This window comes from Condylostylus longicornis, unplaced genomic scaffold (genome assembly GCF_029603195.1).
Source record: "Condylostylus longicornis isolate FDR11 unplaced genomic scaffold, ASM2960319v2 ptg000044l, whole genome shotgun sequence".
Classification (NCBI taxonomy): domain Eukaryota; kingdom Metazoa; phylum Arthropoda; class Insecta; order Diptera; family Dolichopodidae; genus Condylostylus; species Condylostylus longicornis.
In genome coordinates, this window is record NW_026578013.1 from 11,491,907 (window position 1) to 11,509,720 (window position 17,814).

The window sequence follows — 17,814 nt, forward strand, 5'->3', positions numbered from 1 at the left end:
AACAAAAATAAAAAACGAATTTAATTATAAAGTTATTAAAAACTGAATAAAAAAAGTGCAAAAATACTTTTGAATGAAATAGATTAAATGCTTAAAACAACAATAATTGATTTTTTTCAATTGATAATATGAGATTTTGCAAGGTAAGAAACGTTGGTAAAATATTCTATATTTATAGTTAGCCATTTGAAATGTGCTTTAGTGCACAGTACAATTCTTGTTTGGCTATTTGTTGAAATTACTATTAAATTAAAAACTTAAGAAAAGAAATAAGCAAAATTTAGAAAACCGAGGTTCAGCATAATAGTTAATTAACTGCCAATTACTTTATTGTTTCTTTAAAAAACTTTGGCTTATGCGGTCTTTAATTTTAGCCAATCTCGGCTGTAGTGATTTTTATGCGTACAAATTTTAAAAGGCTGAAATTTTTGGTGCAGTATGGAATATATTTGTATTAATAAAAAAAACGTAAGCTAAACTAAATTCATAATGTTATCATCGATAAATAATGCGTATTTGAGGTTTTTAATGCGTATTTTAAAGATGCAGGGGTGTATGGTAGTATATTCAAATGTACATAATATAATGCTAATCAATTTAATTTTTTTACTCTTTCGAAAAGTTATGATTTTTAGACTCTTGAGGCTAAATATTTAAACTAACCTGGATCAAAGATAAAAGCCTGAATTGCTTTAATCAAGTTAAGTATTTTTAATCCGATAATAATATTTTGATCATAAGCCCACATTATTTTATATTATGAAAAGTTCTCTCGCAATTAAATAAATATTTCCGTGATTATGTATTTTTACCGGAAGTTAGCAAACCAGCTTCTGTTTATAGTAGAAATATTATGTAATATTGATACATTGACTAATGAAGAAATCAAATCTGATTAAATTCTAATTTTTATATATAAATAAATAAATGAAAATAAAATATTATATTTTTATATTTATATACTTATGTATATATATAATTATATTGTATATGTATATATAATAATATATGATATACTCGTATTATGTACAGTAGAACCTTCTTAAGCTGACCAGTCAAGGGTGGAAGAAAAATTTCACCATATAAGATTGGTCCAATTACAGAAAAAAACATTTTTTTCTTAAAAACAAAGTAAGCGAGAAAAGATAAAAACAAAAATAAATTTTTTTATTATGGTCTATGTGTGGAATGTTCTTTAATATGCAATAATATCCGCAAATTCTTTAACGTCAAAATTTTGATTTTAGTCTGCAAACTGTCTGAAGCGAAAACTTTTACGGACAGAAATCTAGTAAACTTTTTACCCGTAATTGACTTTGAATTTTGATCATCCGTAAACGTCAAAACAAAAAAAAATTTTTTTTTAGATTTAAAATAATTTTATACTTACATATTAAAAATTAACAATAAAAATATTTTTTATATTATTTTTAAAGTAATGATAGTCACTCAACACATCAAATTTATTTACTGAATTACTACGTCAGACTGTCTGCATGTAAAAAAAAAAATCTACAATTTTGACGCTTAATTGACTTTTTTTAAACGTTTAAGAATTTAAACTTTGACTGAGAGTAAAAACGTAGTAGAGTATCCTCAAACTCAGACAACTCAGATTTTGTAAAATTTGACGTTTAAGAATTTACCATATATAAATGAAAGAAGGTACTTTTCTTTGTAAAAATGGGACTTACTGCAAGGGCACTGAAAATCTGGTCAAGCTAACAAGGTGGTCTCGTTATAGAGGGGAAAACATACGGCGTTTTCCTGTATTTTATATATTATATTTATTTATTTATAATGTAAATTATATGAATTTTAATTAAATTTAAAAAATCTAAAAATTTGACAATTTTTTTTAAATAATTTAAGGGAATAAAATTCCTTTTCGTTTTTATTTATTTTGTTTTTTTTCCTTCTTCACTCCTAGGAGGAGTATAGGTCTAGTGCATGATATCTATCATGCCCTAGTTTCTATAGTCATAGAGAGTTAGCTAGGTAGGTGACTAGCCTACCGTACTTTTATTTATATTTAATATTTCAGTTTATTAATATTTACTGTTTATTTTTCTTAGTCTTTTTAGTATCGAATATTATGAATATTTGAAAATTACTTGTATAATATTTATTAGTATTACATTTTAAGTTATATAATATTGAATATAATTTTTATAGTGACCTGACCGGATTGAAGAATTTCAATCTTTATATATTTGTGCAAAAAAATATTAAACATTAATTAAAAACTATTTGCTACTTTAACGTAACATGGCAGAAAGGTAATGTTTAGAGTTCGATTGAAATTTCTCTCAATCCAATGATAAGAACGAAAAATCCAACGTTATTCGTTAAGTTACAGATTATTTTAGTGCAAATGATTATTACAATCATTAAAAATATTTTTGTTACGGTGACAACTTATTCAAGTATCTTTAAATGAAGTGGTGTATTTCTGAAAGAGGATAAATTATTATAATTTTTTTCATATTAGGTCATAAAATTATTTAACCCCGTTAATTTAAACCAAATATATATTTCATTCTTTAGAAAGTACCAATATTTATAGGAACAACCGCTAGGATAGTGCAACATTACAATTATATTTCGGGCCATATCTAATTTATAATCAACATAAATGTAACATGTATACTTACATATTTATGTATATTTTTTTAATATTTTTATTAAATGATCAATGTCAAATTTGTGTGTTTTTATTTTAGTTTTTTCTCTGACATATGCATGTGATTAACGTAAGATACATTTTTGAAATAAATGTAAGTATGTGTGTATAGACGAATGTAGTGATCAAATTAATTCGAAGTATGTATGTACATATGTGTATTTTGATCACAAGTATTATCACTAATGTGACTAATGTCTAAAGTAATTTCATGCTATATTATTTTTCAAATTAATTTATAAGAAAAATTCAAAAATCCTTGATTCAAATAAGTATATGGAATACTCAGGTTGAAAACTTTAAATTAAAATACAAATGAACAGCATGAATCAATACCAAATCACCTGCTAAATCATTTTACACTCTATAAAAATTTAATTAAGAATAAAAAAAAATATTTTAAAATGTCAAAGTTTATTACTATGGAGCATAATAGAACCGCAATTTAAGGAAATAATATTACTTTCTATTATTTAAAATTATTGTCTGGGTGAAAAGCATATAATGTATGTATATTTCAAGATAAACAAATTTTATATTGTATATTATATAAAACAAAATAGAAACTGTCTGTCCATTTTTTAAAAGTACTATTATCTAATCTATAATATTTTACACTCATCCCTTGCTTAGCGAAAGTTCGATATGCGGAATATCGGTTTTACGGAAATCAAAAATTAAACCAAAGTCTCTTTTTACGGAAAAAAAATTGATTTACGGAAAATTTTTTAAATGCAAAAATGATTCTTGTTGTCTAAAGTTTAAATAATAATAAAATTCTACTATATTTTTTGTAAATTATCAAGAAATATATGTACCTATATAAATTTAGGTAAAAAATTATGTGGCTGTAATGTAATGTAAGTAAAAAGATTCGATTTACGGACAACACTTCCGGAACATATTAGTTCCGTAAAGCGAGGAATGAGTGTATTTCATAAATTTTTAAGTAAAACTATAGTCTAGAGAAGTTAAAGTAAAGTACATCAGAAGGCAAAACAAATAAATATGTGAATTAACCGTACATACATATATATGTTGTACGCATATTTCGATATTTCAATCACTTCAATTTTACTTTACCTTTTATTTTTAATATTATAAATATGATTAATGCCCATTAAAATTGTTTCTTATAATTTTAAAAATTAATTGGAATCGCACATTTTTTTTGAAAATAAGTTGAAATTATTTGCGTATAATATTATGTACTTAAATATGTAATATTAATATTACCCCAATTGGTTCAAATTATCAATTAATCGATTTCATTACGAAATGAAGAAGCATAAATATTTTTTAGGTGTTATTGTATGAATAAGGAATTTTCCTCTTTGTACTCATTTTTTAAATAATTATGTACCTAATTACCGATTACCACTCAGAATTAATTTTTATTGTACGTGTTAATTCAAAATAGTAAATCTTATCTTTTTCAAAACTATTTATCCATATTAAATGTTTTTTATTATATGTAGATAATTCATAAAACGATGTAAAATATTGGTTCAAATTTCTTTATTTTCAATCAAATAGATGTAATGCATGTACTGCCATTTAAATTATCATTTCTAGAAAAATTGTACACTGTGCGCCTGATACATTCGCCTTGAAATATAGTTTTTTTTAAATGACCATGTAGCTTTATAATATTCATGATTGTTACTCGTTTTCTTTGTAGTACATATATAATAAAAGACAAGATTTCTATGCAAGTTATTGTTTTGAACAAAACGTTTAAAATTATTGTTGAATTGAAAAATTAAGATTATTTTAAATGATTATTAAATGCTTTACCCGCGAACTTATAAAAAATTTTAGGATTTCAAGCAGCAGCAATTAACTTAATATATCTAAAATCACTTTCCATACTTTAAAGTGATCGAAAATCATTTTTTTGCACCACAGTATTTTAATTTTTTCTTTATGATTTTTTAATATTTTGTCGCAAAGTGCATAGTATGTGTAGGGAACTTAATCGTGTAATTATGTACATATTAAAAAGAAAAGCTCAATATTTCAATGTATTTTCATTATGTAGGTAGATGCTTTGAGGCAAATACAATCTTATCAATTAAAATCTTTGGCTTTTATTTGCAACAGGTGCATAAAATAGAATAATACAATCTAGAATATATTATTATAAAAGAAAATATAGTTACTTTTATTAAAGTAAAATAAATTATTAAAATATTTATTAAGAATATTAATTAATAACGCAAACTTTTCACTATACAATAAAATCATTTTAATTTGCTTTCAAAGTTACTTTCAAAAACTTAAAATTGACTTCAAACAATTACAACTACTCTATTGCACAATATTGAATTTTTTCAAACTTACAACTTATCACTTAATGTTCGCAAGGCTTCGTCTTTAACGGAATAACAGTTTTTTCAGTTCAAATTATCAAAATTTTTTAGATTAAGAAAAACAAAAAAGTCATTTTAGACAACAGCTTGTTGTCTAAAATGTTTGACTTGAAACTTTATTTTGTAAAACATCTTAAATTTTAAATTGAAATTTCAGGTAAACAACAGGTAAATCGTAATAACAGGTTTTGAAATTGCAATAAAATTTCGCAATGTATTACATATACAATAAATTTACACACATGTATTCTTACAAATTACCTTGAATTGGCTAGCTAGAGCTACACATAATTTTATAATTAATTTCATAACGAAAGTTTTAATATTTGTTGTTATTGTGGTCAAATAACCTTTGTTCTAGTTATACTAAAAAGAAATAGAAGTTCATACTAATTATACAACATACATACATAATATATCAATAAAAATTAAAATTTTTAGCATTTTTTACATGAATTTAAAACTGTTATATATTTGATTACATATATGTACATAAGTTATTATTTATTAATGATAATTATTTAGAACAATTAATACGTAGACACACATGTATATATAATGTACCTAATTGAATTTAATTCTAAAGAGAGATTAAAATATTTTTAAAAATTATGTGGAGCAGGAAGAAATTTTATTTAAATTAAAACTGATTGCAGCTAAATTAAACGGTATAAAAAATAATGTTGTTTATAATTCAATGATAAAAGTCGATCTGGTAGAAAATAAATAATTAGATTTTCAGGTACAAAAATATAAATTGCCTTGTAACATTCTAAAATATTGGATTTTGCAAATGTAAAACTTTTTATTTTCTAATCTTTATTTTGTATTTTACTTTAAATTTTTTTTTGTTCTTAAAAATTTGAATTGGATTTATTTTCAATCATTTTTTATTTATCAGAACCAGCCAGTTATGTAGTAAGCCTGTATGTAAATGAATGATTATTTTCATATTTATCCTTGTTAAATTACAATTTTAACCGTAATAAAAAATTTTAGTCCTTTGCTTTAATGCACATAAAAATGGATGTTATTTACCTGGTAAATACGAGTATTATTGAGTTATGACTCATTGTTTAAAGAAAAAAAAATTTGTTTTTATCAGCTATTTTTGTTAAAATATTTGGAGCGCAACATGATTCCAGCTGATTATTCTAACTATTAAAGTTATTAGAGTTAAAATGATGAGTATACTTATCATTTTAACTTAAACCTTGGTACAGTAAAAAGTAAAACCACTTTGCAGCACATGTAGTATGTGCTACTCATGTTAGTTAGTGTTCTTACGCCTAACCGTTTTCTAATTAATTTATCCAAAAATATTAATTAAAATGTACTAATCGGAGACAATTTTGAACTATACCAATGTTAACATTTTATAACGCCACATATTTATTTCTTTTAAACATTTTATAATGTTTAATATATATGGAGTAGAGCAATAAAAATTAAATTTTAATAACACATTTTATTAAATTTTCTAATTTAATCAATTTACCAAAAAGAAATATTAATGTGTCTTTATATCAAGAATAAGATCACAGATTGCTTTCCATACCAATATTTTAATAGCAAAAAAAACTTGATATGCAGATATTACATTAAAAAAATCTTTGAAATTTTTCAAAATAAACACACATGTTGTATATAAATGCATATAAGGTAATCAACACATATTGAAAGCAAATTTAATTAATAACTTAAAAGTGTGGATTCCCCATTTAACAAAATTTAACCAAATTTTAAGTTTTCTTACTTCTTACTACACCATTTACTATACACGTTTTACTGTATTTATAGTTGTGCGAACACCACGGATTTCCCATTTACATATGAGAAGTTTAACGATGCACAATGATTTATGCACTCTAAATATATGTATGTATATTTGTATATGTATGTAATAAATAGGATTTTTATCATAAGGTAACTGAATCAAGTTATCATAAAAAACTTGTTTTTATTCTGACTACTCAACTTTTTATTAAATATATATGTACATATATAATACTTACGTACATATGAAAATAATTAAAGCAACTGCTATTATACGTAAATGGACACCATGGCATCGAACTAGTGCACTTGTTTATTGTGAAAGTTATAAAGTTGTTGCATTTAAAACCAAACCCCATATACTCAACATTATTTTGTATAAAAAATAACGCAATATTTATGTATCTAAAAATGTATCTTATACCCAATTTGGGACGGTAAAAATGCTAATATATACATTTAAGTTTGTAAAATTGTGTATGACAATATTCATATCTTTTTAATGATAGCACCTGTTGCATGTGAAGTAGAAAAATTGAAATGACGTCAAATTTTAAATTTTATTTTTTGAAATTTAAGTATTATTACAGGATCTTTGAAAGAAAATGAATCATAAAAAGCCGAATAAAGAAAATACTTTTCACAATTTGTTTGTTAACATCAGCACCGTATACAAATGTATGTCTAAAATTCTTTACATACAATTTGTATGTTGTGCATTTTTATTCAAATATAGCGTAGGTCCATTGAACTTAAATATGTTAATTATTTTCCTGTAATTTTCATTTTTCACAATTTAATTCTTCTTTGTACTTGTAAGTGTAAAATTTCCATAAAAAAGTCGGCATTTTTATTCTTTTTCCATGTAGAGTTTTGTTTCGAAGTAAGTTAAAGTATTTTTTTGAGTGAAATTTATTGAGTAGAAAAATGCAAAAAGTTTACCTAAAGGGGAAAAAATTAATCTTTACTTACTTATGTATGTATGTATGTATGTACCTTATCGGGAAATTTCCATATGCCAGTTTTAATTTCACAATTTTTTATCTATTTAAAATAATTTTTTATGCTAACGAACTTGCAAATTATTTAAAATGGTCCAAAATGTGGACTATATTATTATTTATTTTATTAATATGAAAATTGTAACTCTTTATTTTTGAATTAAATTAGCATTCAATAGCGATATGATTAAAATAATAGTGCTTTCGAAATTTTGCAATTGCAAAAAAAATAATTAACACCTTTTTTAAGATAAATTTTATACGAAGTACAAGTTGTTTCATATAGCAAGCAACTTAAATTAAATTCAAAAGAATGAGAATTTTTAATATGTAGATTCCTGCCATATGTACGTATGTATTTGACCAGAAGAGTAATTGACATTTTGCTTTTTCAATCTTTTATTTTAAAATATATTTTGAAACACATTAGCTCGTCGTTTAACTGACGAACCAAAGAATCCGGCTTTACATGAAAATTTGGATTTTTGACATTCTTTTAATTTTCAGTAAAGCTTTTTTTCTCTCTCTCAAACTTTAGTGCGGAGGTTTTTTTAAAACGTCAAATTTATATATACAGAAATATTATAATTACATATAATTCTTGTCAAAAATATAATAAATGCATTATAATAAAAAAAAACGATCCGCTTTTTTCAGACAAACCAATGAACAATCAAGAGAAATAATAGTTCGACTTTAAGTAGCTCAGGTCAAAAACAACGAACCATTGAATCCAGCTTAAGAGTAAAAATTTTCCACAAACACTATACTTCATGTACGAGTTGTATTATTTTCTTTGCTTTATATTGTTATACTGATTATAAACCCATATAATAACAGCATTGCCATACGAAACAAAATTGTACATATTAACAATTAACTACTCTAACGGATAACGAAGCATAAATTCAAGTTCTAACGAACACGAATTTATTACTACTTTATTTAAAAACTTTACACCTATATTAAGTTTTTAAAAATGTTAACTCTTTGTCTAAATAATAAAATAAATTAGAAATCATAACTAGAATCGCATTTCTTAATTTAAATTTAAAATTAATGTTTGTTTTATTAGAGTATTTGCTATTTTTAAAAGTCATTTGATCAACTCATATATAAACTTTGTTTTTTTGATAGGTTTATTACGTAAAAAGTGCTTTAAATTTTTTCCACTTCTTTTTTATTATAACTAGCTAATAAATTTCACAATTTTCCATACAATTTCTAATACCGAAAATATTTTCTCTATAAATACTCGTATTTACTTACTAAAATAGCTTAAATGTCGGAACGAAACTTTTATACATATGAATATAATATTTGGTAAATGCGAATTTTGTATGCAGTATACATACATATATAATGTATGTACATTATTATAAAAATTGTTACATATATTTTTTATTGGTTTGAAAATAATTTTACAAATATACTGTGAAACTTTTTGGTTTTATATTTTGGTTTTATATTTTAAAAAATAATTAATTAGCATTTAAATTTATAGAGCATTAGAATCTTATTAGCATCCTATAATAATAATTATCAAGTCTAACTATGAAAATAAAGAATATAATACATTTTACAAATTACATGTAAAAAAATAGAATTACATATTATAATTCTTGTATAAAATGCACTATGGTTAGTATTCCACATAGATAAAATTATTTTATGAGTAAGTTCCCATGCTTGGTCGTAAATGTTCTCTTGTATTGTTTTTTTTAAACGCAAATATAAGTTTATTTGTTGCAGGCGAAAAGAGTAAAGTTGAGATTAGACTAAAATTGAGGTAAATTAGAGACATCGTGTGACAATGCATGAAATATCACAGAAACAAGGTTTACGTTACAAACACTATAGCTGATGTAAATTGTGACTTTTATACAGGGTGTGTCGTATAAGGTGGCAAATAATACGAGGGATTCTTTGATCATGGCGTTTATGTTTTTGAACATATTTAAACGTTTTACTGGCAAAACTGTGAGAGATGAATGTTATATGGGTTAACTTTTAGATCTCATCGTAGCGCATCGAAGAAAACAAAAATAATAACAAAAATTTTCGAGAAATTTCGAGTTTTGTAAAAAAAATTTCCAAAAAAAAAAACAAAAATTCTGACTTTGACGAGCTGTATAGTTCGAAAACTATAGCCCAAATCAAATTAATTGCAAGGTCAAAAATAAAGAACAATCAATCGCCTGTAAAACAACTTCTAATGGTAACTCTATACTATATGGTTCTGAAGTTATGAGCATTTACTTATATATATGCAAGAAAAAAACCAGTACTTTTTTTTTCAACTGACTGTAGCTCAAAAACTAGTATATCTGCAACCCCCCATACAATTTTTTGCGGGAACTTTATCAAACAATCATCCCTGATATTTGCCACCTGATGCGAAACATCCGGTATATTAACTTATAATTTGATCTACACAAAATTTCATTGAAAGTCTTAAAGCACTTTAAATTTTGTTTAAAGTATCAATGGGACCTTTTCCAAAACTTATACCAAATCCTCTAAATAAAATGCAGAATGAGTTACAAATTCGCTGCAATAGGAAACTAAAAAAAATTTTTTGGTCTACCTACAAGTATTAGGAAATTCAAGACGACCACTTCAAACAAATAGGTAATATATAATTCTTTTTATTTTTTGCATTAATTGAAGATTATGATTACGATACAAAAAAAAAAGAGTAAGAAAAAGAACGATTACGATACAAAGAAAAGAGTAAGAAATTTAGTTATTGCTGAATAAAAACTACTCAATAATTTTTATACTCAAATATTACCATTTATAAGCAGAACAATCAACAATCATAATATTTTCGTGATATAGTTTTTCTTTTTATATCTACATACACAGTTAGTACAGCACTTTGCTAACAAACTTTTGTTCAAAAATAAACAATTCAACTCAAAAGATTGAAAAAATACTTTTCTTAAAACCGTTATGGAACGAGAAAGAAAATAAAAAATACGAAAATTTTAAAACCAGTTTTGAGTGATATTTTAAAATTTTTACTCATACGAATAAAATATTAATGCACTCAGTATATAAAATGATGATTGTTATCATTACTTCAGTTAGTCAAGTGAAGAACGTTATATTTAAAACGTCTTAAACTTTCCGTTTAAGTAGAAAGTGTATATATATATTTCAATTATATATATATATAAATTTTTATTGATTCCAAGTTCAGGAATTTGCTAAAAAAATATATTTATATTAATTTTTAATATATTTGTTTTTAATAAAATTAATTTTTGAACGTCCATATAAAAAAGGCTAGTCCTGAATATTTAAAAGTTTTCATAAACGAAAATAAAAAATTTTAATTTGTTAAAATAATTAAAACGGTATTAAATAATTATTATAATAGAAAATTAAATTATCAAAATAAAAAACGTATTTTTTTAAATTATATAATTTAAAATTTTAATATATAAAAATTGCTAATAAAACATTCAAAATTGAGAATCTGACGCAGGATAATTTAACTGTTAACGCAATAATGACACCGAAACCAGAAGAAAATGAAATTCCAGGCCCAAATGATCCTGATAATTCTTTCATTAATATTGGTTTTGAGAACGATGATAATAAATTAGTGGTTGTAACTAAAAAAAATAGTGATGAATTTAATAAAAATATTTTACAAAATCATTTACATCCTCACCCTAACTTAACAACAGTCGATGAAAATCCAAAAAAATTTATTGATTTTGATGATCTATTACCGCATATCGGTGAATTTGGACGATATCAGAAAATTCTTTTCTTATGTATGATACCATTTGCATTCTTTGTTGCATTCGTCTATTTTTCACAAATATTTATAACATTAGTACCCGAACAGCATTGGTGTCATATACCTGAACTGGATCATTTAAGTGTTGAGGAAAGGTAAGATTTTTTTTTTGTTTTCTAAATTTCAATAAATTTTTTTTAAATACAAAAATAACTTATTTATTTGAAAAAAGATAAATAAATACATGCCTAGGTGCTAATTTTTAAAATAAGCCAATGGAAAGTTTTATATGAAGAGAGCTAAATTTATGAGAAGATTTTAATAACATTTTTTTTTTCGGTTTCAAATAATTTCTTAACAGAATTTTGTTCAAGTAGCAACAAAATAAAATAAACTGTTAAAAGTAACGTTTTGTGCTGAATTCTTTATTGGAATTTGTCTAGACATTCAAAGGATATCATAAGATAATTAGTTCAAATTATAATTAATTAATAACATTTTAAAATTAATTTACTTAGTTCTTTTGAATGTGATATAAAACAAAAGAACTTAATGGTTTCTCAAAAATTATATAAAATCAATTGCGTTTGTTGAAAGTGTCAAAAAAGTTTGCGCGGGGTTATATATGTATATGTACAAATTATTTTATAAAAAATTTTGGTGTTACCTACATCCTTTATTAAAGAAAATAATTTAGATATAGATTTTGAAACCTCTTGATATTCTAAGTAAATTTTAAACCGATTTATAAATATAATTTAAATTTGAATTAAGAAAACCTTTTTCAATTAACAAAACAAACAACTATTGTCATACTTATGAATATTATTATAGTATTATTTACGCAATATAATATATAAATAATAGTACTTGCTCAAAACAAAGTTATATAAGTCCGGCTTACCAATATTATAATAGAATAATGAACTAATCGTATAAACAATTTTTTTTAAAGTAAAATAGATCCCTCAAAACCAGATTTATGTTGATACACATATATTGCTCATTGATTTACAATAACTTAAAACACATATTTTGTAACATTATTAATGATTTTATGGCTTTAAGGTATTGAAAAATTCCATTTCCAAGGCTTCATCAATAAAGTTTTATATTGTTTTCTTGTTTTAATATGCAAAAAAAATATTTATCACATTTTTTAATAAGAGATTGATAATTTGTTTTTGATTTGTTATTAACGTATTGCTAGTTTGGATTGAAATTGTCTATTTATGTTCACCCATATACGTGTTACATATAGAGAACAATTAGTAATTTAATTTAATTAAAATTTGATGATACTTAAATACATCATTTTATATAGAATGGAGAAGGAATTATTTTAGTAAAATTGAAAAGTTGAAAAAATATGATATGTACTAGAGTAAAATATTTAATTTAAAATCACTTAACATTAAAATTAAATCACTTAATACCAAAGAATGGAAACGAATTTACAAACACTATGTACATATGTAAAATAGTATAACGCGTTTTTTTTCCAAAAATTCTGTATATTTTATATAGGCACTACAAAAACTCACGAAATGACATTGGTTTATGCTACAACATTTCATTTTTTTTTCTGACGTTTGCATAAAATTAAAATTTATTAACAAAAAATATCATTTTAAATAATTTTAGTGTGATGATAATTGTTATTTTACATACCATTAAGTTATTTCCTATTATAAAAAAAATTCAGTGCCGCAAGTTTTTTTTTTCTTTTTAAATAAATTCATAGTTTTGTTTTGATTCTTTCTGATTCATTGATTAACAGTTTCTTGGGAAACCCTAAACTTTGAACGTAAAAGAAAACTAATAAAAATGTAATATACATACATATGTACGTAATGTTTTTATAATTTTGGAAAAGAAAACGTTGAGTGATTCACTTAAAAGTTATCCGATGGTTTTTAACATGAGTTAAAAAACAATCTGAAAATAAATTAATCCCAATTTTTGCCTTTTTGTTTGTTCATTTAGATCAAAATTTTGCAAGATTATCGCTTACCGATGCGACAAACATATAATAAAATAACTATACGTTTATAGGTTCCAAAATACAATAAAAACTATTTTATAATTTAAGTTTGTACATTAACTTGAAGTTTATACCAAATATATCAAACAAGCAATAAAATGTTACTTACTTTCGGGTTATAACACAGAACATAAAACAGATGAGATTTTCAAATATCAATGTTGCTTTACATTAATTGTTGCTCTTAAAAATCGTGCATATTTATACCCATATTAGAAATACAAGAATAAATTTATAAGTTTGGTAATTTTATTGACAAAAAGAAATTCAGATAAATAAATGTTAAGTGTTAATTATTAATAATTGTATAAGTTGAAGTTATAAAAAAATTACTCATAAGTATCTATGTAAAAAAAAAAATTAGTAAATATGTACATGTAAATATATTTTGTTTATAAAATGTTGACCAAAACTAACTTGCAATTACTTTACTTAATTCAAGTGAAGAGCCAAATGGTTGAATAGATAGAAAATATTTTCTCTGTATAACCAGTATATATAACATATAGCTCAGAAAATTGAGTGTACAACAAAAAAAAATTAGGTTTTCAAGCACATGTTGAAAGTCAAACATATTTACTGGAAAAAAAAATCAAAAAATTGGGCACTTGAGGTGTTTCAAAATTTTTTACATTGAATTGACATTATATCATATTTAATTTCTTTCTTTTGCCTTTATTGCGTTTAAGATTACCATTTACTCTTTATTTTTTTAAGTAAACATTTTGGACAGTTGAATTACATTGTGTTAGAAAGAGGCATCTGTATCTACATATGGAAAATGTATAAGCAAAACGGTTTTAAGAATTCTGAATTTTTATTACAGTTATGGCAAACGCTTGTACATATACTTGCCTTCATAATTAACATATGGTCAAACTGTTTTTATTTTGCTTTAAGATTTTTTGGTATGAAGTAAAAATTCAACTCAACCATTTTTTCGAATATTTTTCTTAAATATTTTTTTTATTATATATTTTTTTACTTATATGTTCATTTAAAAGCCACTTATATTCAAAAATATATTCAATATGATTTACTCTAAAAATAAATTAATTTTAAAATTAAATTTAAAATCAAGTGATTTATTGTCTACTCATTTAAAAAGCTAAAATTTATACATTATTTGTGATTAAATAATTTTCATATTTCGCTTTCGATACTTTCGCCAGTCTGAAGTGAAAGTTAAAGCAAGAAATTTTAATTAGCTTATGTATAATATGTACATCTCTACATATAGAAAAGGGGATGTTCTAGGCGAAGAAGTTAATTTTGTAATATTTCGTTATCACTTTCAAAATGGTGCCGAAAAGTTTTTAAACAGGTGTAAATTTTAAATTTATTCATTAATTGCGTACAAGAAAAATTGTTCTGTAAAAGTTTTTGGTACTTGCGAACTTACTAATAATCATCATTAAGGTAATTTGTACAACAAGTATTTATAAACATTAAAATAATTTCTTAAAGCCTGCTAAAATGTTCGGTTCTAAAATATTATTTAATACACTATAATAATATTTTAGTTAATTTTATAATTTAATATTTTTTTTTGTTTGTTACGAATTAATTGACAAATTGCATGTATAGTGTAATTTACTAAACAAATAAGTAGCATGCACATTTATAAAAATATATTCAACATTTGTAATTTAAAATAAATTTTAAATTTATAGAAAATTCAATTATAATAATTATTCAATAAATTTCAAATGAAAAGAAATAAATTTTCCATAATTAAGTTTAATTGTCTATTAAAGATGTTTTCTTGATTTTACTTGGACTTTGAAGTTATAAAATTAGAGACCACCCTTTCTAATTACTGTAATGTAAACTGTAAAATATATTTACAATGTATAAACTTTAATAAATAAAACTTTTTCGGAATTCGTTTACCAAAATATTTTCTGAAGAAAGTTTTGAAAGAAATTTTCTCTTATGTAAAATTACAATAGATAACTTTTAAAGAATTTAAGTATAAAGAATTTTATAAAATCAATTGAAAATTTTTTCCAAATATTTTCCAAATATTTTCCACAAACACTTCATTAAAAAGAAGAAAAAATTTCATGTATTCATAATTCCAGAAAGGACACTTTATTTTTGATAAAACTCTATCTTGTCATACAAGAAAATTAGCTTTGATAAAATGTATGTTGTGTATAAGAAATAAATATTAGCAAAAATAAAGTGTTGTTTTTCGAATTAATTAGAGGAAATTTTTTCTTCCCTTTCAAAGAGTGTTTTTCTTAAAAGATTCTTATACAAAATTAAATAATTACAAAAGAAAAATAAAAATTACGAATAGTTTCAACACAAATTTTCATTTTTCTACAGAAACTTCACTGGTTATCAAAGAAATTTACTTTGTGTAGGACAAATTTAAAAATATTTTGATTGGTAGATTGTCAGCGAAATTACTTTGAAATTCCGTTTTTAAAAGGAAAAAAAGAAAACCGTTTTTGCTTCAATTTATTTTATAGTAATTTATTAGTCTGAACTGTCTTAATATTAATAATTGTTGATAGTTTTCCAAAAAATCTTATAAGGAACATGCAACTTTCTTCCTTGCAACCGTACAAATTCTAGTCGTAAATGTTTATAAAAATAATAAAAAAACCTTAGTACTACAAGGTATTGCAAAAAGTTTAAATAAGTTTAATTAATGCAATCCACTATCTTTTATTAAATCTATAATTCGTAATTAATATTAGATATATTGTGTATCGAGTACCATAATTGCAATGATGTCCATGTACATAAATAATATAAAATATTGCAGTTACGAGTATTATTATTGCAGTTTTTCATAATCAAATAAAACCTGTTATATAGTATAATAGTTATAAATCAATTATTTATTCATTATATTCTACTAAATTTATTGTACTAATGTTATTTTAACTCCAAGGATAATTAAATCTACCATTGACATTAACACTATTAGAAAACATTGTAAAACTTATAATTTTATAATATTGAATTGTGATAAAGCTTTAAATTGTTTTATATACACCGAAACTTAAACCTACATGATATTTACTTATTTTAAAATACAAATTAATATAAATATTCATATTGTAATACATAGAAGGAGAAAATAATTAATTAAAATAATCATTAAAATAATTAATAGTTTTGTAGCTATATTTATGAATTTAAAATGCTTAAAAAAGAAATCTATATTTAGTACTCTAAATTTATTTAGCCAGCCCAAAATCATACAAAATCAGATGTATGTGTATGAGTACAAACAGTTTATTTATACATTTTATACTTTGTGTATTTGTATATATATAATTTTAAAATTATATAGGAAGTTAAGTTTTTTCTTAATTAAATTTGACTTAATGTTTTCTTAATTTTTTATTAATTGTTTTTATTTTTTGCATTTTGTCTAAACCTTCTTATAACACCAGACTCATTTAAAACTATAATGAACATGAAATCTGTTTTGTAATAATTAATCTTTATTTTTAATTAAAATATGCTTTACTAATAAAATCTTAATTAAAATATTTGATTTATTAATATTTTTTTGTTTCGCTATTAAAAAAATTTATTGGTTTTTTTTTTAATTTTCTCACACTTAATTAAAATATAAGTAATAAATATTTTTTTATCTGTTAAGAATTGCTATTATTTTTATATAAAACTTTTAATTAAATTCAATGAAATAAAAAAAAAACTATTTAAATCGATTTTTTAATTAATGGAGAATAATAATTGATTTTAATTTAAAATTCGATATTAAACATAAAATTACTCGATACGTCAAACCAATAGCGGGATATCTTGAAAAATGCAACTTTGAGTTAATATAAAAAAACACCATATAGTCTCTTCAATAATCTGTCAGATAGGAAATATATTTTTAATTTTTCGAATTTAAATTATTTATTAATGATATAAATATATATTACTAGTAATCACTGTTGGTATTATGCGTTATATTTAGAAAGTAACAGAAATCTAGTAACAGAAATCTTAGTATTCCAGAAAAGAAGTTCGCAAAATATGCGTTCTTTTGCTCTCAACCATATATCTATATATATGTACAAATGTAAAAGTAATCGAATTTGTAATAACAAACTTTCAAATTTTCAAAACACACAGCAGTTAAATTTTACTGTTTCATTAAATTCAACAAAATTACGAGTAAAGTAAAAAAAAATTCAAAATTAAAT

General features: G+C 23.0%; 1 protein-coding gene across 2 annotated transcripts in view; it reads left to right on the forward strand.

Moving 5' to 3' along the window:
• Positions 1 to 11,100: 11,100 nt before the first annotated feature.
• LOC129610231 (solute carrier family 22 member 13-like) overlaps positions 11,101 to 17,814 on the forward strand; it is a 30,383-nt gene continuing 23,669 nt past the window's right edge. The window contains exon 1 of one of the 2 annotated variants that reach the window (XM_055522713.1): positions 11,101 to 11,741. In XM_055522713.1, coding sequence (XP_055378688.1) covers positions 11,350 to 11,741 — 392 coding nt within the window. In that variant the 5' untranslated portion in view covers positions 11,101 to 11,349. The remainder of the gene's footprint in view (positions 11,742 to 17,814) is intronic. The other variant, XM_055522712.1, reaches the window with a different exon arrangement.